The sequence below is a fragment of the Maniola hyperantus genome, chromosome 6 (assembly GCF_902806685.2).
Source record: "Maniola hyperantus chromosome 6, iAphHyp1.2, whole genome shotgun sequence".
In the NCBI taxonomy this organism is placed as follows: Eukaryota; Metazoa; Arthropoda; class Insecta; order Lepidoptera; family Nymphalidae; genus Maniola; species Maniola hyperantus.
The window spans coordinates 6,388,731-6,416,307 of record NC_048541.1 but is presented as its reverse complement, the minus strand read 5'-3'; the positions used below and the strand labels follow the sequence as shown (position 1 = coordinate 6,416,307).

The 27,577-nt window shown below is 35.6% G+C and overlaps 2 protein-coding genes across 5 annotated transcripts in view; both read left to right on the top strand.

Moving 5' to 3' along the window:
* Nucleotides 1-27,577, top strand: part of LOC117983190 (organic cation transporter protein-like) — a 156,593-nt gene that overhangs the window by 75,233 nt on the left and 53,783 nt on the right. The window lies entirely within an intron of this gene.
* The window catches only part of LOC117982844 (zeta-sarcoglycan-like), a 38,955-nt gene continuing 15,594 nt past the window's right edge, over nt 4,217-27,577 (top strand). Inside the window, exons 1-3 of one of the 4 annotated variants that reach the window (XM_069499005.1) lie at nt 5,462-5,541; nt 5,608-5,756; nt 6,177-6,445. In XM_069499005.1, the coding sequence (XP_069355106.1) occupies nt 6,363-6,445 (83 nt within the window). In that variant the 5' untranslated portion in view covers nt 5,462-5,541; nt 5,608-5,756; nt 6,177-6,362. The other 3 variants (XM_034969274.2, XM_069499006.1, XM_069499004.1) reach the window with 3 other exon arrangements.

Sequence of the window (27,577 nt, the reverse complement as noted above, 5' to 3'; positions counted from 1 at the left end):
ATCATCTCATCGCCGGCTCACTACTGAGCACGGGTCTCCTCTCAGAATGAGAAGGTTTTGGCCACAGTCCACCACGCTGGCCAAGTGCGAAATGGCAGACTTCACATAACTTTGAGAACATTATGAGAACTCTCATGTATGCAGGTTTCCTCACGATGTTTCCTTCACCGTTAAAGCAAGTGATATTTAAGTATTTCTTAAAGCGCACATAACTTCGAAAAGTTAGAGGTGCGTGCCTGGGATCGAACGTCTGACCTCCCGTAAAGGAGGCGGATGTCCTAATCACTAGACTATCACGTTTATATAATATCACTATGGATTTAGATGTGAATGTTGGCAAAGATTTTCAGCAGTGTGTGTTGCTCGTCCCCATTGTAATGTAACGAAGTAACGCGCGCCGCATACGACCCGCTTTTATCAAGTTGTTACGGGCGCGTGTGTTGTGAGAATTCATAATTATCTATCTTAAGCGCAAATTGTGTTGTTAGGGATACGTTTTGGTTGGAGTTTCTCTAATAAATTATATGTTAAAGAGTTTTTAATTAACGTCCATAATTTACAGCGATTTATTTTTTATTTGCAGTAAAATGAATTTTTTGCGTACAAAAGTGGTGCTAAAAATTATGCAGGGTAATTTATAAATAAGAATAAATGAGTAATTGTCTTAATATAAGGCTAGTATTGCTTGTGGTACCTTTTAGGGAAGGGAAGGCCTAAAATTTCTAAAATTTATTTTTCAAATATGAGTAAATACTTAACAAAGTTCTTAAAATTTTAAAGCTTCTAAAATACAACATGTAACAGTGAATGTCCACAGGATACGATGCGACAGCTGAGATGTTAATGATGATGGAATTTGGATACAAAGGAAAATATCTTACAATAAAACGACGTTCTACTTTTGATGTGATTGTATAATAATTCTACTATAAATACACCCGCTGTCAGTAAAATGAAATATTGAAGGTAATTGCTAATTCCTGTGAAGATCCTATATCTATATCTATAACTTGATAAACATTGCTCATACATTGTAACGAAAAACCGATCAAGTGCGAGTCAGACTCGCACACGGAGGGTTCCGTACAAGATGTACATACACTATGTACTTTTTAATTTGTATTAAAGTTCTTTATTTCATTCTTTCATTAAGTTTTTTATTATTTGTTTTTATAGCGGCAATAGAAATACCTACACACTCTGTGAACATTTTAACTCTCTACCTATTACGGTTCATGAGAACAGCTCGCTGACAGACGGATGGATAGACAAAAAGACGAATGGACAACGGAGGTTTAGTAATAAAGGATCTCGTTGGCACCCTTCGTGTACCACGGAACCTTAAAAACTGCCTCTTGTTATTTTAATCTGATTTTTTTTGTAGGTCAAATAAACTAAGTAAGTTCTAGTAACAATCCGATTTATTTAGTTCAGGTATAATGAGGTAAGTTTGAAATCCTCTGTCGCGATAATTGCATCGGGCTACCGTTTCAAGTCCAATAGTCTTCCGGCCGACAATTAGTTTCGGATTAGTGGCGGTGTGGTCCCGCTCGTATAATACAATTCTTGAAATTGCTTGTTGTTTCTAACTAATAAAACTCACCTATTAGGCTTAGGTAAATTGTACAGTTTATACATCATTATCTTACAAATTCAATAATTGGCAATCAAGAACCTATTTTGAATAAATACTTTGAGATAGAAAAAAGTTTTTTTATAGATTGAAATAATCTAATTAATTCAATCTATAAAAAGTACTTTTTTTCTAACTCAAAGCATTTTTTAAGATGCAATGGTTTTTCAGTTTATTTGTTCAAATTAAGATTCGCGTAAGTAATGTGGGTGTCAGTTAAGCAGTTTCACTTTTTTGTGCCTGTATTAAAAGGAAAATTGGAAAGGAAAAAATGAGTAAAATCGAAAAAATTTGAAGAGGCATCAATATTGAAAGCAAAACTTAGGACAACATTTCCGAACACAATGTAATCTGGGGGTAAAGTCATCTTCGACATGAAAGAAACACATCGAAATTCTTAAGGGGAAAATATTACTTTGCAATCGCGAAATTCTTCGCTGAAACAACTCGCGGGAGGTAACGTTCATTTCGACAAAAGACGAGCAATATTCCGTGCACAAAGGAAGGCAGCCGATAGATTCAATGCAGTGACACAAGAAATGGCAGAACAAAGCGGTAACAAAGCTCATATTGAAAGTTACATAGGCAGACGGAGGGCGACCGCGGCGCGCCCGCCGTATGATTCGTTTGTCGATCATAAATACATATTTGAGTACTTCGATTCATTAGTTAAGATGTCGGTTTTGGTGGCATTGTTAATTGAAGTAAATACTTATTTAGGGGTGCTTTCGGGGTGGTCAACAACTTCCAGGTCGCTTATGTGAATAGTGCTCGGAGTGCAAGCTGAGCAAAAGTTTGGTTTTAATTTACAAAATATGAAATTTTGATATTTGAGAGCACAATTATTTGAGAATCCAGAAAACACTCAATATAATGATAATAATAGTTTCAAGTTTTCACTACTGGCACTTTAAATGGCAGGTACTACCTACTGTCTGCCATTTTTTTTGATTATATTTGTACGATTTTTTAATGTGAACTATGAGAGCTTGTGAGCATAAATTAACAAAACTTAGATGTTTCAATTTACTTCTACTAATCACAGATACATTTTAGGCCGACTTAATTTTTGCAGCATCTACTGACTCTGGTAGGTCGGTACAAAATAGGTATTATATTGTAATGATTTCAGTACAACTTTACTTTATTAGTTTTACTAGTTTTGTTTTTCAGATTATGGAGAAATTTTAGAAGTGCGACCTTTATTTATCATTTATTTCTGACTGAGAGGATTTGCAGACTACTTTATAGCGTTGATAAGTTTTGATGGATTATGGTAAGGGAAAATGCAGATTAAAAAAATCGTCCAAGGCACAATAGCACTATGTTTGGCATTTTGGTGTATATCGCCTCTACATTGAATGAATATGCAGTAAAATCATTGACTTGGCTATTGAACAAACAAAATAGCACCGATTCAGTGGTGTTTTACCACCAATGCAACCTCAGTGACGTCTGGATTTCAAACGTGTCGTTCATTAATATCTAAGAGGTGGCGCTGATTTATTTGGTTCCAAAACCGTGAAAAATTTTGTTCGCTTGGGCATATCTTGTCGTTTATATCGATGAGTAAAATACAATTTTTGGCACTGGTTATTAACAAACAGGTTTATATAACTAAGTATGCTAAATTTCAACTTTAAAATTTCAATTTTAAAACCAAAAATTGTAAAAATTACTTCTTTAGTACCGAACCCCAAATAGTGAGTTTTATGTTTAAAATAAACAAACTCGCGAATCAGACACGCGCACCGAGGGTTCCGTACTCGGGTATTTTTTCCAACACTTTGCAAGATAGATGAATAACTATTAGGTATGCTTAAAAATAAATAAAGATCTATTTTAGAATATACAGGTAAAGCCCTTTCATAAGATACCCCACTTGTTATATTAGTCTTACTTTGAAAGTTCAAAATACTAATTATTATTTGTTCATGAACACATTTTTTTGTGATATAGCCACAAATTCACGGTTTTCTGATTGTTCCCCTTATGTGTGCTATAAGACCTAACCTAACAACTTTTATAATTCTAGGTCAACGGGAATTACCCTATAGGACTTTTTCACAAACAAACAGACAGACAGACAACGATGTGTTCCTATAAGAGTTCCTTTTTTCCTTTTGAAATACGGAACCCTAAAAAGACCATATTTTAAAAAGCTTTAATTAGTCGTGTCATACTTACTTGAAAGTTTGAGGAATTTTGATGTGAGACGCATGCGCGCGTTGTACGCGCCACCCCTTAAGCCTTACGACCGCCTCTCCTAACAAACATTACCTGAAAATTGAACCTTCTGCTCTGAGACACAAAGATTTACAGTGATTTATCATCTATCCAAAATTCCGAACTCAACATGATCCTTCAGTTCTAAAGCCGTCATTATGTTAGCGTAGGAAGAATTAAATTTTCGTTACCTTATTCTCCGTGCTTCCATCCACTGTCATTTGTTTTTTTTCGCACACTATGTTTTATATAAATTAAACTTAAAATGATGTGAATAAGGTGTGTTTTTCATTGTGTGTCAAAACTGGTAGGATAACAGTATGGTAAGGAGCACAGTGCTCAGTCGGCTACGAGCCACCACGTAGATCGGATCAGTTACACGGTCTACAAACGGAGCGCGATCGTAACTTATTTCGTAGAGTCGTCGTAGTTCGTAGCACGACGTCGGCGTAGCTTATAAGTAGTGCTGTTTATATCCTGTCTTATTTTATTTTAATTAAATTGATAGATAGCAACAAAGGAAAATATAAAGCGAGGTTTGGATAGGAATAAATCTTTTTTTACTTTTGATTTTAAACAACACTTTACCGCATACTTATTTAAACATTCAAATTTGAATTAAGTACACGTTAGTAGTCCCTTGAAGACATTGAGGATGAAAGGTTGCTTTAATTAAATGAAAATATACTGAATATATAGGTGTTGTCGGACTTATGGCTGTTAATGAAAACAATGTTACGCGTACTTACAGTTTAATAAAAATTGGGATCACGTTTTCTCCCTTGATTTTAATTAATATATTTCTCCGTTATATTAAAAGGGGATTGTGTTAATGTATCTTATAATAAGTAAACGAGAGTGAATGTAAATCGTAGTTAGCGAGGCGGGCGGCGGGCGGGATCTCCGCATATTTGCCGTTTCCTCGGCATTCCCCAAGTTAATTAAAGCCCATTTGTACACTGTCTTGCGAAATATAATTTATGAAATGAGAAAACATTTTCACGCCTGCAAAATATTTAAATCAACCCATTCCGTGGAGATTCCAAAATTCAATCGTTGATATTTTCAACGATAAGATTTCTATGTTAATCAGGAAAATGTTTTAAGTTTTCCAAAATTGGTTTTACAAGTGGAGTGAACAATGATCAAGAAAGCAAATAAATTATTGTAGTAATTGCAGTTTCAAAGTATGTAAAAACATTCAATACATTCTCCATCACACAAAAATTATTTGATAGAAATGTTAACCTGAAAATACACAAGGGAGTCAAAGCTCTTTTATAAGGAGACTATTGATAAACAACAACCTCCACTCCACCTCCTTGTCGAATCCAAATAAGCCCGCCTCAAACCTTAGCCACGCCTACTATCTGCCTAAATATATTCTTATGTATTATTCTATATAATACATAATTACTAATGATGTTCATCATTATAATAAATATCAAGTAGATACCCAAATCTCATACGTCGTAGTAGATACAAGACTTAGTCATAAATTTGACAAAAGCTGGTGATATGTTTGTATTGAACAAACGTATTTAAATCATAACTTTATTTATATTCGTTTCAAATTATACGATGATTTTTAAATAAATATAAAGTACATTTTTCATTTCGTTTTAAAATATACTAATAAAATCGTTATATAAGGCGATTCAGATTCTAGAATATAGGTATAGGTGAGAAAGTTTTGTAACTTAATATTATCGCTAACAACCAGAACAATACTAACGAACGAAATCAAGAGTTACTGAAACTTTCACAGCTAAGAAGTCCAAACTGTAAGCGCAGTGTTGGGAGAATAGTGAGCTTTATAACAAGCCGGACATCTGAAGTTGCTAAACGTGTCCGAGCAACGACTACCGCATAATTCCGTGGTTACATTGAAACACGGGTAATAACTTCAAAATGTTCTCAAAATTATTGATAAAAGCTAAATACACCGCCTTGATTCCCAAAGAACGTGTGATAGATACACATAATACTGCGATTTTATTAAATTAACTTTTTTCCTACTTAGTAGAAAATATAGAGAATTTTTAACTCTACATACAAAATAAGAAACACTTTAAACTACAAACCTATTTCTTTTAAAAGCACTGCTCAGTTGACTTTTGTTTTTGTTTTTTTTTTGTTTTTCATTTTAACAAAATTTAAATTTAAGAAAAAAACCAGCTAATAGGTATTCTGAAAAGAGAAAAAAATTGTAATAAAGGCAGATTTACTGCTAGAATAACTTAACAAAATTCTTAATATTTTATTAATGTGTTGGGTTGTCAACATACTTAATATAAATACTTAAAAATTCTTTCAGTTTAATGGATTGCTTTATATTACAAAACAACGGAAAAACAAGATAATTATACCCTTATTGTATGGAATCATATCTTCGTATGTCACATAAGAAATAAGAATATAGTCTACAATTATATCACATAAGAGGATGTACTGCGATGTTTGTGGGCGTCTCAAAAGTTTAGAATAAAAGTAAAGCAAGGTGATGGATACCAGCTCCCTAGGACGAAGTAGACAAACGCCTGCTGCAAGAAATCACATCGTTTACACCGACCACAAGGGACGAAAGTGAGTGCTAACTTTAAGGATAAGTAATATCATAGTTTTAGTAAATTTAAGGATTTCAGCGGATGAACATATTCGTGGAAATTAATTTTATTACCTCGATATTGGTAAGAATGTAGGTACTGCCTTACCTGGTTTTCACCTACGATATGCGTCTACTTTTGAAAAGACGTGCAAATCGTAAATTGCACGTTTGAAAAAAATTTGACTCATTCGGTACCTATTTGAAATGACCGAGTAAATTGTGGTGCAGGTTTAATTGGCAAACCTCTACTGCTCCTTGTAATATTATCTTTAAAAGTGATGTTTAATATTATCTTTTGAAGTCTGTTAGCAACCAACAATAAATTTGATTTGGTTATTATATTTTGAATATGTTAAGTCAGTAAACATTTCGGATTTATCAGGTTATTTGACTGCGGTACCACTAAATTAGGTTATTACTTGAGTTTCGAGCTACAGAAAGCTGTACTGAAAGCTTAAGCTCCCCCTCCCCACCTTGTGAAGTAATTCTAGTGCGGAGTTAACTCTTTAATGAGCTTACCTACTCGTAGATTTACAGGTAAGAATCATTGGTATTACAGTTGGTACTCTTTTGAAAATGTTATAAGCAGACATAAATTTGACTGTGATGAAAAAAATGTGTAAAATTTAATACAAGCGGTGATAGCCTAGTGGTTGGGCGTTGGTGTCATATTCAGGAGATCCGGGGTTCAATCTGTAACTATTCGGAGTTTTGTCCGGTTTAAGCAATTAAAAATATCACTTGCTTATAACAGGAAAACATCGTGAGCAAACCTACATGCCTGAGAGTTGTACAATGCTCTCAAACTTGACCAACTTGGTGGACTATGGTATTTACCCTTAGAATATTTACTCCTAGATTCTAGGATCTAAAATATTAAATGACGAGATCTGTAAAAAAAGAAGTAATACCGACACTACTCAAAAGTCGCAAAGTCAAAAGGGCAATGGGTGAGTCATACAGTCCGCGAGTTTCGCTCCGGGGGACGCTCCGCACACCCGTTCGTCACCCACGCTCGCTCGCACAGGATTAGCGCGGGAGCTGTGAAGGTGTGCGGGGCGTTTCCACCCCGATTGCCATCTCGACCTGTCGCGTACTAAATATAGATTCTAGGCCTAAATGGTTCTGAGAGGAGATCTGTACTCCGGCGGCGATGAATTCAGATGATGTTGATGATGATGGTTTAATTATATTGTATTAATTTCTATGGTTCACTCCATTTACGTGTGCAAGGGTGGTAAATTGGGCGGAATGGAAATATACCCGGATACGGAATAATCTACCACCTTACAAAGATTTGAGGAAAAAAAAAAATTATTACTTAATCTATCTACCTAGTAAAGAAAAGAAGCTAGCTGTCGACTCCCTTGCAATGTATATGAGGTGTTATAAATGAAATTTGCTAGATGTTAGGCAAAATTGTTTTTAATATAACTTTTACCGGGGTCGCTTAATACATAATAATAGCTAATAATGCTTAGTAATTCTAGCTTAATGCCAAGACTTAATTTAGATACATTAGAATGCCTTAGGTAGATAGTACATAAAATCTATGTTTTAAATTTAATATGCCAATTGGCATGGAATAGACAATGACACAGTAAAATTCATAAAATTGTTTCAAAATAAAAAGCTCAGTAGTAAAGACTGGGTTCTTACTGTACACATACACTAAGAAGGTTCACTAAACTGTTCCAGGATACAAAACATTTGCTTACTTGTAGGTGCGAAGACTGCAATGTAGCTGGACGGCATCGGCCAAGATCCAAAACTCAATTTACTTGATTCTTCACAACCGAAATGTTTCATTACAAAGATTTTCACCAAGCCTTCTTTAAATGGTTCCTACAGGAACAATCAAAATTCCTTTTCCATGGAATGGTGGATTAAACTAATTTAGTAATCCATAAAACAAAATCCAGAATATGGATCCATAGAAATAAGTTGCAAACGTGAATGTGCAAAACCGTAAAACGTAAATTGCAAAACGCAAAAGAAACGAAAAGAAGAAATAAAGACGGAAAAACCCTGCAACAAAGAAAAAACAAGGTTATCATTTGTGCTGTGTGAAAACCCCAACACGTGGAATTTTCCGATCAAACACAACTCACCTATTGAACTCCTGGCCACCAATGGTTTTCACGAATCCACCCACAAACCCATTATCCTCATTTATTTGGGAAAGTAAAATAACTGGAACTGAAAGGAAATCATGAAATTAGGATTTTCTCTAACCAAACCGCCATTTTGTCGAATCCACATCACTTGATTTTTCACTCACCATAACTGATGAAATATTGAAATACGTTAGGATGACTAAATTTATAACAATTGTATTTTCCCAGGCGAAGCCATGGGCGAAAGAGAGTGAGATTTTCCTGGAACGAAAAAATTCGTCTTTCACATGTTGACTCCAGAAAAATTCTAATTCTCACCAGTCGGTGTTGCCAGACGCAACCCGAGTGTGGCCGCTCTCAGTTACTCTGACCATAAACCCAATTCCTTTTCGAATATTTGCGGACCCTAAGGATATATTATAAGAACCGTTTTTTTAATGACTTGACAAAAAACAAATGATATTATCGTGTTTTGTTTTATTTTTACGACAATTGACAACGAAGCAAACGCCATCTATTGTGGCTCGAATGAACTCTGAACATCGACCCACGCGTAGTTCTGCACCTTGATGCTAGGTGGCGCCAACATACTTTGAACAAAAATAGATTTTCAGTAAATACCAGACGCTAATTAGTAGTTCAAAATTTACAACGTCACACGTGACAGATAATTGTTACGGTCTAGGTGTGATGATTGTTTGTTTGTGGTTGGACTGCAATCACTCAATTAACAAACTGGTACTCCAAATAAGCATTTCAAATAAACTGCACCAATTAATTGAAGGGGCTAATTTAAACCAAACAAATGAGAGCTATTATTTCTCTCAATTTAGTCTAACAAGCAAGTTAAAGTCAAAGGTTCGTTGAAACGCGGAACCCAATGGCCGTGAATTTTGTAATCTTCATTAATTTCAACCGAAAGTTAACTGGAAAGCTTCTAACTCTTGTTTCGCTGCCGTAACTTTATTACGGTAATGTGTCAATTTGAAATGGTAATTAGGTACGAAAGGAAATATAGTGTGAAAGAATTGAGTTGAGTATATGCGTTTTATTGTTCTATGCTATGTGTTGGCATTAATCGATTGGTTAATTTGATTAATTTTAATAAATTAATCGTGATTAAGCTCAATCGTGATTAAGTAAATCGCGATTAATATAGTAATCGTAATCGCGATTAATAAAATTAATCATTAATCGTTAATTTGATTAATATTTTTGACAGATTAATATACCTAAGTATTTTTAAAACAAGAAAAAAAAATACAAGGCTGAGCTAGCGTGCGTGATGCACTATAATACACAGTTGCTATTTGTAGTCACTAACTCACTATTGTCTGTCCGTTTAGTAAATCCGTGTACATACATAGAAAAAAAAATGCGCGCCGAATTTAGATATCTCATAATATTTGGTTGGATAGGAGAGTTTTCTTGTTAACCGTCCAGCGTATGTAGTAGGTTAAAAAGTTTTAGTTCTTTAACCAAAGAATACACATTTAACAAGTTTTAATCCCTATCTTGCTTTTAACGACGAAATAATATTTTCAACTCGTAACGAGTCATATTTTTCATTTAAGTAATATAAAAGTTTCAGCAAAATGTTTAAAGAGAGAATATTACTAATTACCTATACCTACCTATTTCAAAATAATATATTGCTTTGATCTTTTTTCTGTTGATCAATAACAATTTACCATGTTAAAACACCACATGTAATAAGTTTTTATCCTTGTTGAATGTATGTTCAATTCGTAAGTTCATTTAAGCAAGTATAAAAGTCTGAAAAAGATTTTCAACGTGAGAATTTTACCTATTTACTTATAACATGATATTCTTGTATTATTTGTCTAAAACTAAATACCAAATTACATTAAAAAAACATTCAACCGAAGTGAAGTTTCAGAATCACTTGCAGTTCACACACACAGTAAGTAGGCAGGTACAGTCGTTCAACTTTGCAAATAAATAAAACATACAAAATATACGAATATATGCGATATTGCAAGAGAACAAAGAGATTTATTTGAACTATTAATCTATGCAAGTACGGATTGCATTGTTTATTCAACAGAATAAATTTACCATTACGGCCCCTTACAAAGCTCAAGAAACAAAGAAAAGTTGTTAAATAGGAGCATACTAACAACTTCGAGAAGTTGATTACGGAGAAACTTTAGTTGCACATTTTCTCTAGTGTATGTCGTTTGTATGAAAAACGAAATAGGTACAAAACCAACAGACTGATAAAGGCATTATTGGACACAACTTAACTTGCTATATTTGAAATAGCACTCGTAATGTAGTTAGGCCCTAAGTGAAAGCTCGTATGATCACAGAATACCTCGTATGATCGTATAGTAGGTACGCGACAGGTCGAAATAGCAATCGGGGAGGGAACGCCCCGCACACCGGCAAATCCCCCGCTTTAACCCGGAGTGGGCGAGCGCGAGTGACGTGTGTATTTGCGGGGTGTCCCCTCGCCTCATACCCCGATTGCCATTTCGACCTGTCGCGTACTGTACTTTAGTACCTTACGGGTCTCACTCCGCAAAGACGTATAAAAAGATGGTGATTCTTGTCACGAACAATAAAGTTCAATTCAGCTCGCACAACACTGCGGCCTAAAGTTTAACAAATGCCTCTTTCTATCGCGTAAACTCTTATGTCTTATATCTCACTCATGATATCGAAGAGAACCGGGAACCACCGGGCGGCTCGCACCCATAGATATGTCTTTTGGGTTACTTGACCAAGTGACTAAGTGGTATAGCGGTTATTTTTGGTGCATCAAAGATGTAGGTGTGGCCGCTAAATCTAACGCTTTAATTGAATATTTTTGTGCTTTTTTATTGTGATAATGAGCACTCATCATCATCATCATGATCAATCTACCGCCAGCGCACTACTGATCATGAGTATCCTCTCATAATGGGTTGGCCATAGTCCACCACGCTGGCCAAAAGCGGATTGGCATACTTTATACACCTTTGAGATCATAATGTCAGGCATGCAGGTTTCCTCGATGTTTTCCTTCACTGTTAAAGCAAGTGACATCTACTTAATTGCTTAAAATGCACATAACTCTGAAAAGTTAAGGAAAAGTTAGAGATGCGCGACTCCCGACTTCCCGAATAGAATGGCGGACGTCAACCACTAGGCGGTTAAGAGTTAAGACGTTCTTTTTGGCACATCACGGCTGATGGCTAATGAATGCTAGGCATTAACTTTAGTGTGGTCGCAGCATAAGAGAAATTTGAATAGAAATGGCTTGGGGGTCCACGGTGGGGTGGCGCGGAGAGTGCTCGAGGTAGGACAGCCGAGTTACTTGTACAGTTTCCGTTAGTCACATTTTCGCAACAAGGTATTCACATTTCGAGAACGGGAAAGTTGGCGTTATCGTGTTTAAAATAGAACGACAGGCACATCTAACTTTGTGACGTAAAATGGACATGTCGCTAAGGCTTCGTCCTGTACGAAACGAACCACGACGCGCCTAGACATGATGTACGGTTCAACATTTTTATGAATAGTTTAGAATAAAATAGTACAGTTTTTCATTCAAATAAACTTCTACACGTGCTTTCGAACCGTCAATCGAATCTACCAGCTGTACTACCATGGGTACAAATAGGCGCATACCGCGATCTTCACATAATATTCTCTTATCGATTCATTGGCTATATACCTAGTTGGTTGATAGATTAAAATATCTAGCACTTAGATAGGTAATAGGTAAGTATGGTCTTCATGATGTGTGACATGACTTTTGGATTCTTCCGGCATATTATTAATTCCAACCTTACGTTTTTAAAGTTCCGTACCCGAAGGGCGCCAACGGGACCCGACTAAGTCGACCCGTCTGTCCTGTCTTATTCTGTCTTCCATACTAGTAGCGTAGTTGGTCTCAGATTATGTTAACCATATATTGGCACAGTTTGGCCTAACGTAATCAAATGTCAATTAATATTCTTAAAAAACATTGCACTACGCTGCAACGCAATTGCCCCAAATACCTATAGTACGCGACAGGTTAAAATGACAATCGGGGAGGGAACGCCCCGGACACCCGCACCACAGCCCCCGCGCTAACTCGACGCGACCGAGCGCTGGTGACGTGCGAGTGTGCGGGGCGTCCCCCCGCCTTTACTCCAATTGCCATCTCAACCCGTCATGGACTATCCCTAGAATTAAACGAATACCCAACTAAAGATAATTCAATTTAGTATTGGCGGTTATTTAATTATTATGACTGCAATTTGAAAACTATTTTGTCATTACGTGCCCTGTATATTAAATTAATTAGTGATTTCAGTAAATAAACAATAAATAATGTTTTTGTTGCTCATATGTTAGCGAATATAATTGAAATAATTGGAAAACAAATTCCGTTTTGGTGCAGTTTTAATTGCATTGAATTATCTAGGGACTATATTCTGCAATACCCATGTTAGGCATAATAAAAATGTATTGTTGTTAGTACAATAATAATGAAATTTAATCCATACTTATATTATAAATGCGAAAGTGTGTCCGTCTGTGTATCCATCTGTCTGTCCGTCTGTTTGTCTGTCTGTCTGTCTGCTAGCTTTTCACGGCCCATCCGTTTAACCGATTTTGAAGAAATTTGGTACAGAGATAGCTCGCATTCCGGGGAAGGACATAGACTACGTTATATCCCGGAAAATCAAGAGTTCCCACGGGATTTTCCCTTTCGGGAGACTCACGCGGGCGAAGACGAGCATCATCTAGTACGAAATAAAAACTCTTCCTTTTACCAAGAGGCACAATGAAATTTTGTATTGGTACGTTTATTTTAGCGAGAAGCTAGGCCAATTACTTTTGCATGGTTCTACTATGTAGAAATCTTTGCTTATTGTCTCTAGACACGGTAGACCCACTGTAATATCACTCTGGCTCGAAACCGAGTATTAGATTGAAATCTGTCTATTTAAGAATCCAAAAACAGTAAAAGCTTATCGTCTAGACGACGACAATATTGCAAACAATATTTCGTGGCGAAGAAATTACATTTTCATTCGCCGGTCGCACATTCTGAACTTTCCTCGCTCCGAGTGTATAAGTAAGGGTAAGCGAACAAATTGATTTATTGAAGTTAAGCAGGCTTGCGAGTTGCGCGGGAGTATTCACAGACCTTCGGGTTACAGATAAAGTGGAAATAAAAAAGAAACTTCACAAACAGAAATCCCCTTGTCGCGAGATTTACGAGCCGACGCACCTCTGTTCAAATAAGTTATGGAAATTTTATGTTCTGTTTGAATGCTTAAACATAACGAAACAAAATAATATTTAGGTACCTAGTAATGAAGAAGTAGCATTAACAAACCTATTCTAACATTATATATAATATCTGTCCCGGCTTTACTCAAGTGTTTAGTCGACGTTATAGCCCTATTCTAACAGTTTGTGAAATGCTATTAAATGAAATAGAAAATACTAAATTATGTCTGCAACTTGGTACCTACTCGTGGATTTGTGGAGACCTTTTCATTTTCGAGGATAAAAACATTATAGATTAAATTCGTCTCCAGGATGCAAGCTATCTTTGTACCAAATTCCGTCAAAATCGGTTAAATGGATGCGCTGTGAAAAGCAAGCAGGCAGACAGACACACTTTCGCATTTATAACATACTAGCTTATGCTCGTGAATTCGTCTGCGTGGACTACACAAATTTCAAATCCCTATTTTACCCCCCTAGGTTGGTTTTTCAAAAATTCTTTCTTAGCGGAAGTCTGCGTAATAATAGCTATCTGTATGGCAAATTTCAGCCCGTCCAGTGGTTTGAGCTGTGCGTTGATAGATCAGTCAGTCAGTTAGCTTTTCCTTTTATATCCTATAGATTACTCTGGATGGACATGGATGAGACGGAGCATAGACCTACAAGACGATCGGAAAATCTATCAGTGTTAGATAAAAATATAAGCAGTCTTGGGGTTTAACTTCGACAATATATATGTACCTAAGTTGTATAAAAATTTCATTTACTGTGTTGTATTGTAAGTTAAATGAACAACATTAGCGATCAATTTTAACTAATACAGTTCAAGAAAGTTTTGGTAAAACCAACAATTTTCTTTGTGAAGCCTGAATGAAAGGCGTCGAATAATTGTGAAGCTTTCAGGGATAATTATGAAAAGTCACGCAAACATTGATTCAGTTATAATTATGGTTTTCATGACCTAGACACAGTTAAGTGGATTTGGGTTATAAAATAAGGTTTTTAAATAAAATAGTCAACTAGTGCCGCAACAAATTCCTTATACATTTTCAAACTCAAGCACTAAAGGTTTTACCAAATTAACATAGTTTGATTAAATAACATACATTCTCAGATTCTCAGTGTTTCTGTAGCCTTATCATGAATAAGTGACGTGCAACTGTGGCGCAACTGTCGATGGTCGTAGAGTCGTGGAGATATGGAGAATTATAAGTACTTAAAAATTCTTTGGTTGTAAGACATCAACTCCGCATCCTGCTGGTTTCCGTAAAACTTCTGTTTATGATATTATAAGATTAAGATCAATGTATTTGATTGACAAGACCAACTTCCATCCTACAACCCAGCTTCAATCTATCAAATGGCGTAGTTTCGTAGTTTTCATATCGATAAGTGCCAGTTGCATTTCGGACGGCTAAAGTTAGGTTACCAAAAACAAACAAATTGTTTTGTAGAAGTTAGTAGGTATTTATATCTTGTACCTTGATGAATTACATCTAAAGGATCTGAAGGTTTAAGGCTTAAATTTTGGTCGGCTTTACTTTTACCGCCTGACAACTGGCACTAAAGTCGTGTTTCTATTGTGCAAGTGTCTTGCATGAAGGTTGCATGCAGTTTGAGTAGTGAAAATGCAACGTAGTAAAGTTCTTTTGAATTTATAAGTAAAACGCACAACTGTCGCTTGCGTGCACTTGCGTGCAAGGTGACAAGCAAACTGGCGTGCAAAGTGGCGTTAACATTTGCTTGCAAGTATTAGGTACCTTGCATGCGAGATGCAAGCTTTGGTAAAAATGGTTGATTCTTATGAAAGTAACGTCATATTTACGTGCAGTTATGACGTCACGTAAATGTGACGTCATAGCTGCACGCATGAACTTGCACAATGGAAACATGGAATGTACCGAATTAACTTTACCTATAGAGTGGATACGTTAGCATTGTCGCTCCCAAAACAAGCCGCATCGAGTGCTACGTGACTTTGAACAGTGTAAATTACGGCGATTCCTGCTAAAATGAACCGGCTCCACTCATTTTATTATTACACCATTTTGACGGGTCAATAATACTGCAAACGATAGTGAACTTTATAGAATGGACTGCAATCATAACTTTATAGTTAACTAGCTGATGCCCGCGACTTCGTCCGCGTGGAATTAGGTTTTTTAAAAATCCCGTTGGAACTCTTTGATTTTCCGGGATGTCACGTATATGGACTAGGACATTTTCAGCAGCAGAGGTACAGTTTAAAAAAAAATCAAGTTACTTTCTTTAAAAAGAGCTTTTAATGTAGCAAATCACTAAATATTATAAATTGAAATCCGTCACCACGCTGAGTTCATGTTTGTTCAGGCTAATCCCCACGTACAGATTTACATACAGTTTTCATCAATAGAAAGCAGGATTATTTAAAAAGGTTAAGGCTAAGCTATAATTTATGAAAATTTTGCAAAAATAAGCTACCGGTGTGATGACAATTTGTGAATAAAGTCGAATTAAGAGCTTCCGTGTCGTGCGCTGCGTAAATTGTTAACGTTACACGAGAACAATGTAAATGTACAGGAATAATTCCTCTCAAAATGTTCTATAGATATCTGCCATTAACTTCGTCCCCATCCATTCATCAGAAGTTATCCCGCTACCCGATGATAATGGACTAAGAGCCAGCGCATGCCAGACCTTCGTTATTTTATAAAAGCTGAAAGTTTCTCAAAGTATTGTCCTCAACACTGGAGGAACGTTTGTTTGGATGTTTGTTTGAATCATAGAGGCTTTGGAAGATAACAGGTGATAAACGTTATAAAATCTTACGTCAAAGTATAAAAACCAAAAGTTTAAAAGTTTAAGGTTGTCTGGCAGGGGGTTGCCACGACACTAAGTGTCTGGCAATGCATGACGTGATTTCTAATATTATTTCTAAGAAAATATAAAAAAATCAGACTTTGTACTTTGCCACATTTATTACCTGTTATCTCTTAAAGCCACCATGATCCAAACAAACATCCAAACGTTCCTCCCAGTGTTGGGAACAATACGCAGAGAGACTTTCAGCTTTTATAAAATAACGAAGGCCTGGCATGCGCTGGCTCTCTCTCTCTCTCTATAAGTGTTACCCGTGGAAACCGTGATACATAAAATATATAGATCGCTTTTCTATGAGGACCTCACGCGTTTTTCCTCAATTGATAAACAAAAACTTATACATTACTTTCGGGTTTTCGCTCCACAAACAAACGGCACTGAGTAGTACGTGACGTGAACTATAAAACGGCAGATTTGTGTGAAAGTAACGAAAAAGAAATGTTTTATTTTAATGCCTGTTTGATAGGTCAAAGTTTTATACTGAACGAGGTAGGTACATTACTTTAAAATTTTCAAGCAATTTGAAAGTTGTGAAACTTGCTGCAAGCAAAAGGTCTCCAGTTATTTATTCCTTCTCTTTAAATTGGTTGCTTTAGAAAATGATTTTCCTGAATATATTTTATCTGGTGTCATTAAATCATCATTGCATCTCATATTGCAGCATTTTGCTTTAAAAAAAAACTGCTGAGTTTCTTGCCGGCTCTTGTCATTAGAATCTGCTTTCCGAACAGCTAGAGTTTGACATAATTATAAAGTGGCAAAATTCATCGTACATTCAAAAAATACGTTTCATTTTATCTAAAATAAAAAAATAACTTTATTTTCCTTTCATATTTACATAGATACATATTCTACAAAAATTTAAAAACCTAACTTTTATCTTATTTTACTAATAATTAATAAATTATATCTAAAAAATAGGGTACCTATTAGAAAGAACCGCTTTTAGCGGTGAAAGCCTCCTCCAACCTTTTCCATGGCTCTCTATCTTTTGCGATTCTACTCCATGCCGTGCCTGCCACATCCACAATGTCGTCGCTCCAAGTACTAAAACTTATCTACAATCTGCAAACTACTGCTGGACTAAAATATTTTCATATGCCCTTTCCATTACAGTATTCGATTTGTTTCGGTAATGGTTAGCTGTATCTGGTTTTGTCCAGCTTTGTTCTTGGCCTGCCTTGCTTTTGCCGGGTTTGAATATCTCAAATAAATACAAAATATGTCCACACACATAATATACTTCTTAAATAGTGACAGAATTTTTCAAATAAGCTTAGTGATTCCGGAGATTACCCTCCAACTCACAAAATTCACACTCTTTGTTTACAATCGTAATATAATAGAGTAGAATTGCGCTTTCGTGATATTGAAACCATTATATAGATAGTTCAACCCACGAAGACGCGCCCCAGTGTGTGTGTGTGTGTGTGTGTGTGTGTGTGTGTGTGTTTTTTGCTGATCGGTGCATTATGATAGAACTTGCTCTAACGATTGGTCATTGGGACAAAGATCATCATCATGGATTGAACTATCTATACTTAAGATAAAACATAATAAGTATTATTACGTACCTACATTCGAAAAAGTGGAAAGTTTATAACTTTTCAAATTATAAATTCCTCTCAATATTGCTGTGGACGTAAACGACGTAGTTTAAAAAAGTGATTGTTTATTTAAAAGATGCAGAGTAATAAATGCGTGGCACCAGCCATCACAGTACTTTTGCGTTGTCGCTCACCAAACAATCCGGGCTGAGTGCTACGTGACGTGGAGTGTAAATTGCGGTGATTCCAGTTCAAATTAACTGGATCCAATCATTTTTTTACTATTCTAGGTATATTAACGTGTTGATAGTGGTCCAGTTATTTTAAGCATCTTCTTAGAAAAATTCGTAGTTCATCGAGGAAAATGGACAACTTTTTTAGATATTTCTAAAAAAATATACCGATAAACAAAAACAGTTAGTTAAAACGTTACTCTCTATGCTTAGAGGATGATGGAGGAGTTAACTAGATTTTTTTATTGTAGTCTACTACTATATTACTCTGGTCCACCATGTTATAAGTTTTCAGGCCTAAATACCGATTACGTCATTTCTCCTGATATAATCTCTTATACGTCCTTACATTGATGTACCAGCATCAATGCGTCCTTAACTGAAAATAGTAAATTACGGGGAACATTTTCCAAACTACGTATGCAGTTCTATTTCAAATTCTTTGCACAATTTATCCGAAAAGTGCGGTTCGACATATTTGGTTAAAAGAATATTACCTACCGAGATACTCGTATAAGCAATAAATGCGTGCCAAAGCTCGTACAGTAGGTACTTTTGCATTGTCGTCCCACAAACAATTTTGCAGAGAGTTCTACGTGACATGCAGTGTAAAATGTAAATTCCAACTTCAGCTGAAATCGAGAGAATGAGAATCAAAACATTTTACCTGCAATACTAATAATATTATAAATACGAAAGTGTGTCTATCTGTCTATCTGCTTGCTTTGCGTTTATCCGATTTTGGCGGCATTTGGTACAGAGATTACATCGTGGATGGATATGGGATACTTTTAGTCCCGGAAAGTCAAGGTATCCGAAGTCATGAAGGAAGAGATTGCATGCCCCATTTAGTAGTTAATAATAATGTTTTATTTACAATAATCCAGTTCCGTGCAGGTCATAGAGACAAAGCACTGCTTACCCTAGTTGCTCAATTTTCATTATGACCTGCCAGTACATAGACAAAACCTACCTAACTAATAACTATACCGCCCTCGAGCTTTGTGTGAGCCACTAACAATATCATGTCATCTTTTAATCATGCCAGCTATTAAATTCACTACATGGACAATAAAAATTAGGACTAAAACAATCGTAAATTAATTATCATCAAAATATGTTTGATTTACACACATAGTTCGTAAAACCGATAGACGTTGGGGTCCCAAGGTGCTGGAATGGCGACCTCACACCGGAAGACGCAGCGTTGGAAGACCCCCCACTAGGTGGACGGACGACATCAGACGAGTCGCAGGGAGCCGCTGGATCCAGGCGGCGCGGCGCAAGACCGTGGCGTGTGGAAGTCCCTACAAGAGACCTATGTCCAGCAGTGGACGTCTATTGGTTGATGATTAGATGATGATGATGTTTCATTATTTATTTTAAAAATTATTACATTAGTAATTTACTCGTAAAATGCGTAGCGTAAAGTCCGTTCACATTGTCGGTCCACAAACAAACCACCGAGTACCTACGTACTACGTGACATGTAGTGTAAATTGCGGGCCCTGGCTGAAATAAACGGAATCGAATGGTTTTATTATTTTGTCAAATGTTTTCGACGAAGCAAACTTTGTTATTTAATAACATTAAATTAAGCTGATTATTTTACTATTGTATTAACCACACTGAGTTGGAGCAAAATATCAGTTTAAGTTAAAATTACCACTAGTTAAGTTCCTGCCTACCTACCTAATTAAAATAATTCATCAAAATGGAAAGCAAATTGTACTTAACTCAATTTGAGATATATGCTGCACCTACCGTCACCCTAAAAGTCTTCACACATTAAATAGGTTGGACGCCAACTCCACTTCGACTCGACTCTATATTATCGTACGGTTGTACGTCGTAGAGACCTCTACGTCATACGGATTTCAACGTTTTGTAGAGACTTCTACGCCGTAGAATGTTATACAACTTACTATATTATGCTGTTAATGTTGTACAACTGTAATACTTGCGACTTTGACGGCTCTTGCGGCCATGTTAAATCTCATTTAACTGCGAGAGTCACACAATACAACATCAGGAATAAATAGTTATTCAAACTTGTTTGGTCTGAATGCAGTCCACTAGTTACGGGTTTTCCGGGTCACACATAATATTTTACTATTATTTTTCCGCAATGCTGCTATAGCTGCATCGGCCACAAGTGTGTACAGTGCATGTGTGATAGTGCGCTACTGTGGTTGTCAAACAAACCATTATTTATGAATGAGAATTATTTTGAAACAGGTAATACGAGCTCTGCCCATAAGTTTATGGAATTAACAACATACAAAACTTTTAAAAGAATTACTTAACAGCATCAAATTCAGAGATATATTGCAATGATGTCATTCCTACACAAATTATCTTTTTGGACTTGTATCTTGTTAAACAAACTGTTAAAACTGACTTATACCCGTAAAGAACGGTGCGCGATCGAAGTGAACCCTGTTTGATTGAAACAGATTTATTGAGCACAATCAGGGATCAGATGTTAGTATTCCGCCCAAAGCCCCAGAGAGCAAGCCTCGTATCGACTGAATAATTTACACGCACCTTACATACCTCCAGACGTAATGCAAGTGTGAGCAGTAAGTACTTAAGGGGAGCGAGAAAATTCTAGTTTTATTCCTTTTCACTACACTCAGTGTGCTAAAAGAAATTTTATTAAGCAGTGCATGCAATTAAAACTTAAATGTGGTACGGCAATTCGCTTTAACTCACTCTAAAAATATGGTGTTTTTAAAATTTTTAATGAATGAATGCGCTTGTTATTTTTGCACGCTTCTAAAGACATTAGTTTGTGACATTAGACGTTATTCCTCTCTTCTATATATAAATATAATTATTTTTACCTATATATGTGTTTTTTGTGATTTAGGGTCATTTATACTAATAATATAAAGAAAAAAGATTTGTTTGTTTGTTTCTTTGTAATCGACATACTCTGAAACTACAGACTGAATTAATTAATTCTTTTACTAAAAGATACTTTAGATAAAGAATTTACAGAAAAAGTTTAAAACTAAGTAATAATTATAAAACTATACAGCATACAAAGGCAGTCTTATCGCTTATGGCTATCTCTCCCAGCTAACCAAGAGAGGAAAAGACAATGCAAACGAGATGGTACGGGAACTACAGTAAAAATATTTATTTGTAAGAGTGGATCTAGAAATCTATGAACCTCAATAAATTTAGAAGATCATCTATAAAACGTAGTGATTATATACTCTTAGATCATCTAGTTGTAAATTTTCATAAAAAAAGCGATAACGGTTTTCTCCCCGTTAATATGTAGACCAATATTCATAGTTTTTAGAAACGTTGTAAATATAATGGAGAACTATGCTCGTACGTTTTAATTTTAAAGAAATTTGGTTATGTTAAAAGTTACTAGCGTCTAAATATCCATATTTCAGACCTAAAAACTTTCTTGAGTTTTTTTTAATTTAACTAAACTAAAATACCTCGTGTTTTGTCACTAGACGTCTTAAGATGTCCCTTCTACAATATCTATCTAATTACGATTAGAACGCATTAAAATTATATACTAATTATATACTACATAAATACAAGCTTAGCTCGGGGCGTGCAAAAGTGACTAAGTTGTCGTTGCCGACTTTATGAGTAGGACAAGCGTTGGCTAACTTTTCCGCCAACTAACTTCGAGTGCTGTAAGTAAAGCGTCTGCGGCAAACTTGCCTTCGCGAATTACTTCCACACGATTTCACCATTTCACTACGATCACTTAAACTATCGCATCTGTTCTAATAAAACTATGAGGTGAGTACGAAGACCACTGTGTTCAAGATTTCACTCGAGGATTGAAGTATTCGAGAGATTTCTTAAAGATTTTACTGATAAAATATTTAGCGATTTCTTGATTTTGATCGCATGGAATGCCGGACTTACTTAAACAACGCGCAGTTTAAATTTATCAGGCTTTAATTAATGAAATGCCGAGTGAAGTTTAAACACGTCTCATTAATTCGTAATGCTATTATGTTCTGGCCTTTTACAAATGTCGGTAGCAGTTTAATGAAATCCACATTTTCTGTTATTTGCCATTTATTTTTAACATTATATTATATTTTATTTTAATGGTTTTCATCCTCGGTCGCTATGCGCTGCTACCAATGCGGTAACATGTTTCACCGCCGGAACTAAATTAATGAAATGCCATTACTCCTTTTAACAACATTATTTTACATACATAACTAATTTGATGCATACACTTTTGTTCATAATAAAATGCAATTAATATGAAAATTGGCACGGTTCTATGAAAATTTGATTCATATTCACACTCCGCTTTCAGCTGTGTCGCCACAAATTTTACTCGTAATAGGTATAATAGTAATTCAGAACGTGTAAATAACAGCTATAAGTACCTAATGGTTATAAAAATATTCAACAACCCAAACAATTAATTATTACTTTTGTAAAAAGATATTGTGGTGGTAAATTCTCCATCTGTTTAGAGTACCTGGGAACTTTACAACTATATGTGATACTAGGCCCCCGGACATTTGAACAAGGAGTAAAAATAAAAATGAGAAAAAAGTCTACTAATTTGCTTACGTTGCTTTGACTTAGCCAATGATTTAAAAGACATTTTCAAGAAATACATATTAGATGTGTAGACGTATGAATGCAAATAAAGATCATAATTAGTTATGGCTCTTTAAGAAAATTGAAAGATTGCGAAGGGGGTAGACAAGTGTATCCCCGTTAGATGTAAGCGTTGTTTTATGGTCGTCGTGACGCCAACAAACTTCGGCAACTGCTTTATGATCCTAATTTATAAGTGAGAGGCGTCTCTATTTACGACTCTTTCCGAAGCCCTCCCGCGAGTGCGTTCACTTCTATTGCCTCGCTTCAGAGACTTTCAGTTAAAATGATAATTATTTTTAATTTTAAATCTCGAGCTAAGTAAGATTTTGATTAAATATTTTAAAACGATTCTAATATTTTTATATAAGTATTCAAACACATTAGCTGATTTATTTTAGTGATAGAGTAGGATTTGTATTGCAAGTCATCGCGAATTTTAGTACATGGTATGAGTAATTAATAATTTCAGAACAAAGCAAAAAACATTACAATGTAAAAAATTTTGCTCAGTGATTGGACAGTAAGTGTTCTACTTAATTATTTTTTAGTCTCCTTTCAAAGGTAAGAAGATAGGTTAGGTTAGATTACACGCAGCTTTATTTTGATTTATTTACAATCAGTGAGAGATTTATGAAATTTTGCAAGTATAAATTAATTTTCAATTTGCCTTTGACGTTTTGCTGAGCCGGCTCGACATGTCTCTCAGGCAGGGTATTAACTAGGACATGTTGTACCTTGCCTGTAGCCAAATATGCAGTGCAATGCGCAGGGCACGTAGTTCGTAAAACCGAAGACGTTGGGGTCTCAAGGTGCTGGAATGGCAACCTCGCACCGGAAAACGCAGCGTTGGAGGACCCCGCATTAGCTGGACGGACAATATCATAGAAGTCGCAGGGAGCCGCTGGATTCAGGCGGCGCAAGACCATGGCGTGTGGAAGTCCCTACAAGAGACCTATGTCTAGCAGTGGAAGTCTATCGGTTGATGATGATGATGATGATAATGAAGTAATTGGGCCGTTTTTGAAGCGCCTATCGCAATATTAGTAAACCCGCCCGATTGCCATCTCGACCTGGCGCATACTATACAAAGTTAAAACTCAATCAGATGAGCGATGCGCGAACGCACAGAAGACGCACAGACATCAATAAATATATATTAAAAATTGAATGATAATAATTGTAAGGATCTGTTATAAAGTTCTTGCTTAGATTCATGTTGACTGATTTACAGTTTGTTATCTGTTATAAAGTTCTTGCTTAGATTCATGTTGACTGATTTACAGTTTGTTAGAGCTTTGTGAAATTTTGCAAGCATAAATTAATTTTCAATTTGCCTTTGACGTTTTGCTGAGCTGGCCCGACATGTCTCTCGGGCAGGGTATTAACCGGTATATGACGCCCTCTGACTACTCACATACCTCAGTTTCGTGAAAGTTAATTGAAATACTAGTTCGTTGCTAATAATGCTCATAGCCTGACAACGATAGGTGCCTATTACCTTATTATTATCCACCTAATTCACACTTAAATAATTGTTGATTATTATAGTATTTATTAATCGGATATTCATTTATAATGTTAGCTTATGATCTCAGTTTATGATCAGTTTGATTATTACTTATACAATAAGATGAAATACACGAGCTAAATAATTAATATAGACTAAATAACTGTTTTAAGTTAGATTAAGTACTATGTTTAAGGTAGATTTTGCTGATTGTTATAGGATTTCTTTGACAAAAATATTCAGTAAAACATTTACTGTTGTTATGTTTAAATAATAATTTGTACAATATGTTTTATTTGCTACACTGGCTATTTTTCCATATTTTTGTCCACCTACACGCTGTATTGTATTCAACATACACATATAGTTTATGGTGAAAAACTTAATTGAAATACGACTCACGATTGTCTAGTGATAGTTCACTACGCTCTATTTTTACGGAAATATACTGTATTTTCATCGTTCATAAAGTTTGATTAATTGGTTCCAGTTTCTAGCTTCATAGTGTATTATGCGTTGTAATGATTTTTACGAAGAAAACCGATTTATCCGGTCTTTTCAAGATAATGTTCAAACCAGCTGAACTATTATCCTCGCGTAATATGACAATAGCAGCATTTATGTTTTTATAATAAAATAGGTAATTTTTAATTTCTGTGAACAATGTATGTACTTCTTTTGTGTCTTTCTTTTTTAGATAGGATCCGCGCTAAGAAAGGATTTTTGAAAATTCAAGCTCTAAGGAAGAAAAATAGATTGGATATTTGTATTAAAGTCTGTCAGTTTAAAAGTTAAATCGTTCGTTGTATCTTTCGTCGAAAATAGAAGAAATATGTTTCACGATTTTTGGAAATACTAAGGGAAATGAAAAGGAAAAAAAGAACTTACAGACTATATGGTTGGTACAGATGGTTATATTATAAGAAGTGGTCTAGGCTACAGGGGATTTTTAAGAACCTTATTCCACGCAAAGTTATGGGGAAACGGTTGCATAGTATAATCTTTACAATAATATGTAAAAAAAATTCAAATAATCATCGGAGTAGAAAAGTACCTACTTATATATTTTTTCGTTCCACACTTGGATAGCTGAGACGGTTATAACGTATTCACGACAGAAATATAGTTTGAGTTGGACTGCAACTGGCAAGCGCTTAAAATGAAATATGCAAAGTCTATTCAGGACAACTTATCCCTACGACCACCATCCTACAATTTCAGCGTATAACCATACAGACATATTTGAACGTTTGTTCTAATGCCTGCATTCTTAGGAACTTTCAGATTTGGTTTAGAGAGTTTGGTACATTCACTGTGGTAACGTAATATCAACTATTATTATTATTAATTTTTTTTATGATTTTTTATGCAACATTGGGCCTTAGCCCGTAACTTCGACAGTGTATTTAGGTTTTCAAATACTCTGTGGGAACCCTGAAGTCTAAATTTTTCAGTCTACGTCCATCTACAGAATGCATGCTTCTTTATACCAAGTAAATGATGCCCGCAACTTCGTTCATGTGGATTAAGATCTTTGATTTTCCAGGACAAAAAGTAGCCCATGTCCTTTCCGGGGATGCAAACTATCTCTATAGCAAATTTCGTCAAAATCGGTGAAACGGATGGGTCGTGAAAAGCAAGCAGACAGACAGTAACATTTTCGCTGCTTTTATAATATTACTTTCAAGTCTTATTAGTTTTAAATTTTAATAGAATGGTTTCGTTGAACTTTTAATACCTTTAATAAAAACTTATAATTGATATTCGGTTACTTTTTTCGCACTTTCCAAGTCAAAAGAAACGTAATAGAAAAGTCCATCTCTCATTAAACTCAAATGCACATTTCATGTATTTCTGCAGAAGGTTTTCACTTAAATGGATATTCAAACTGAACAGTAAATATCGAAGTTGGAAAGTTTAAATTTTTTCGCATGCAAGTTGAAGGGGAGACAGTCATAACGTATTTACGATGGAAATATGGAGTGTTGTAGTCGAACTGCGAATGGCAAACGCTCAAAGATACAACATGCAACTCTTGAACGTGTTACATATTTTATGCTTGCGTTAGACGATAGGTTCGGTCTGCATCACCTAATTCGGTCAATAAGGACTGTTGGAGCAAAGAATTATCCAGATATTTGACATGTAAATACAAATTACAAACATCAGTTATTACTAGACCCACGCATCTAATAAGGACTTTTTTTTCAGTAGTGACTGTGGCAAAACTGACACTAAAATCTGTCGTGTAATGAATGCCTCTGAAAAAACTTCTTGAATATAAGCGTCACGATTCACGTGTTATTTGTGTCATACCCACAGTGCGAAGTGCTGTGTTATTCAACTTAATAGCTATTAGTTTGGTTCGTTAGTGGAATATTGCTAACTAGTGTGCAGCGGCCGCGCATTCCAGCGACCGAAACGCTCAATTAGCACTCCTATTCCCCATACAACTATTCCACTACGAATTTAGCTAGAGCTCCAGTAACGCTATACAAAATAGTGGCAAAGGCCATCAACAATGTTAATTTAAACAATTCATTTGAATTATGAAAAAAAAGTGTGTCTGTCGGTCTGCTAGCTTTTCACGGTTCGATTTCGATGATGGTACAGAGATGGCAGATGGAGATGGAGAGTGGACAAATAAATCATTTTGCACGTACATATCTCAAATTCCTGATGAAAAATGATAGGTACCTATGTACGTCCGCGTATAGACTGGTGCAGCCAAGTAACATTCTACACAGAAACTGAAATTTAGCTTACGCAAAGAAGTTTCGTACTCAGACGCGATTCGTCGAGACTATGGGAACTCGTTACTTTGCATGTTATATTTTACCGAAGTACAGACCGTTCACTATAACTTGTCCCTTACCATCATGGTGGCGCCATTGCTGTTCCCACTGTTCACACAATAATAAACCCTATGTTCTAAGGAACAAAGCTAACAAATTAATAGTACCAACATGATGGCAAGGGACAAGACATTATAGTGAACGGTCTG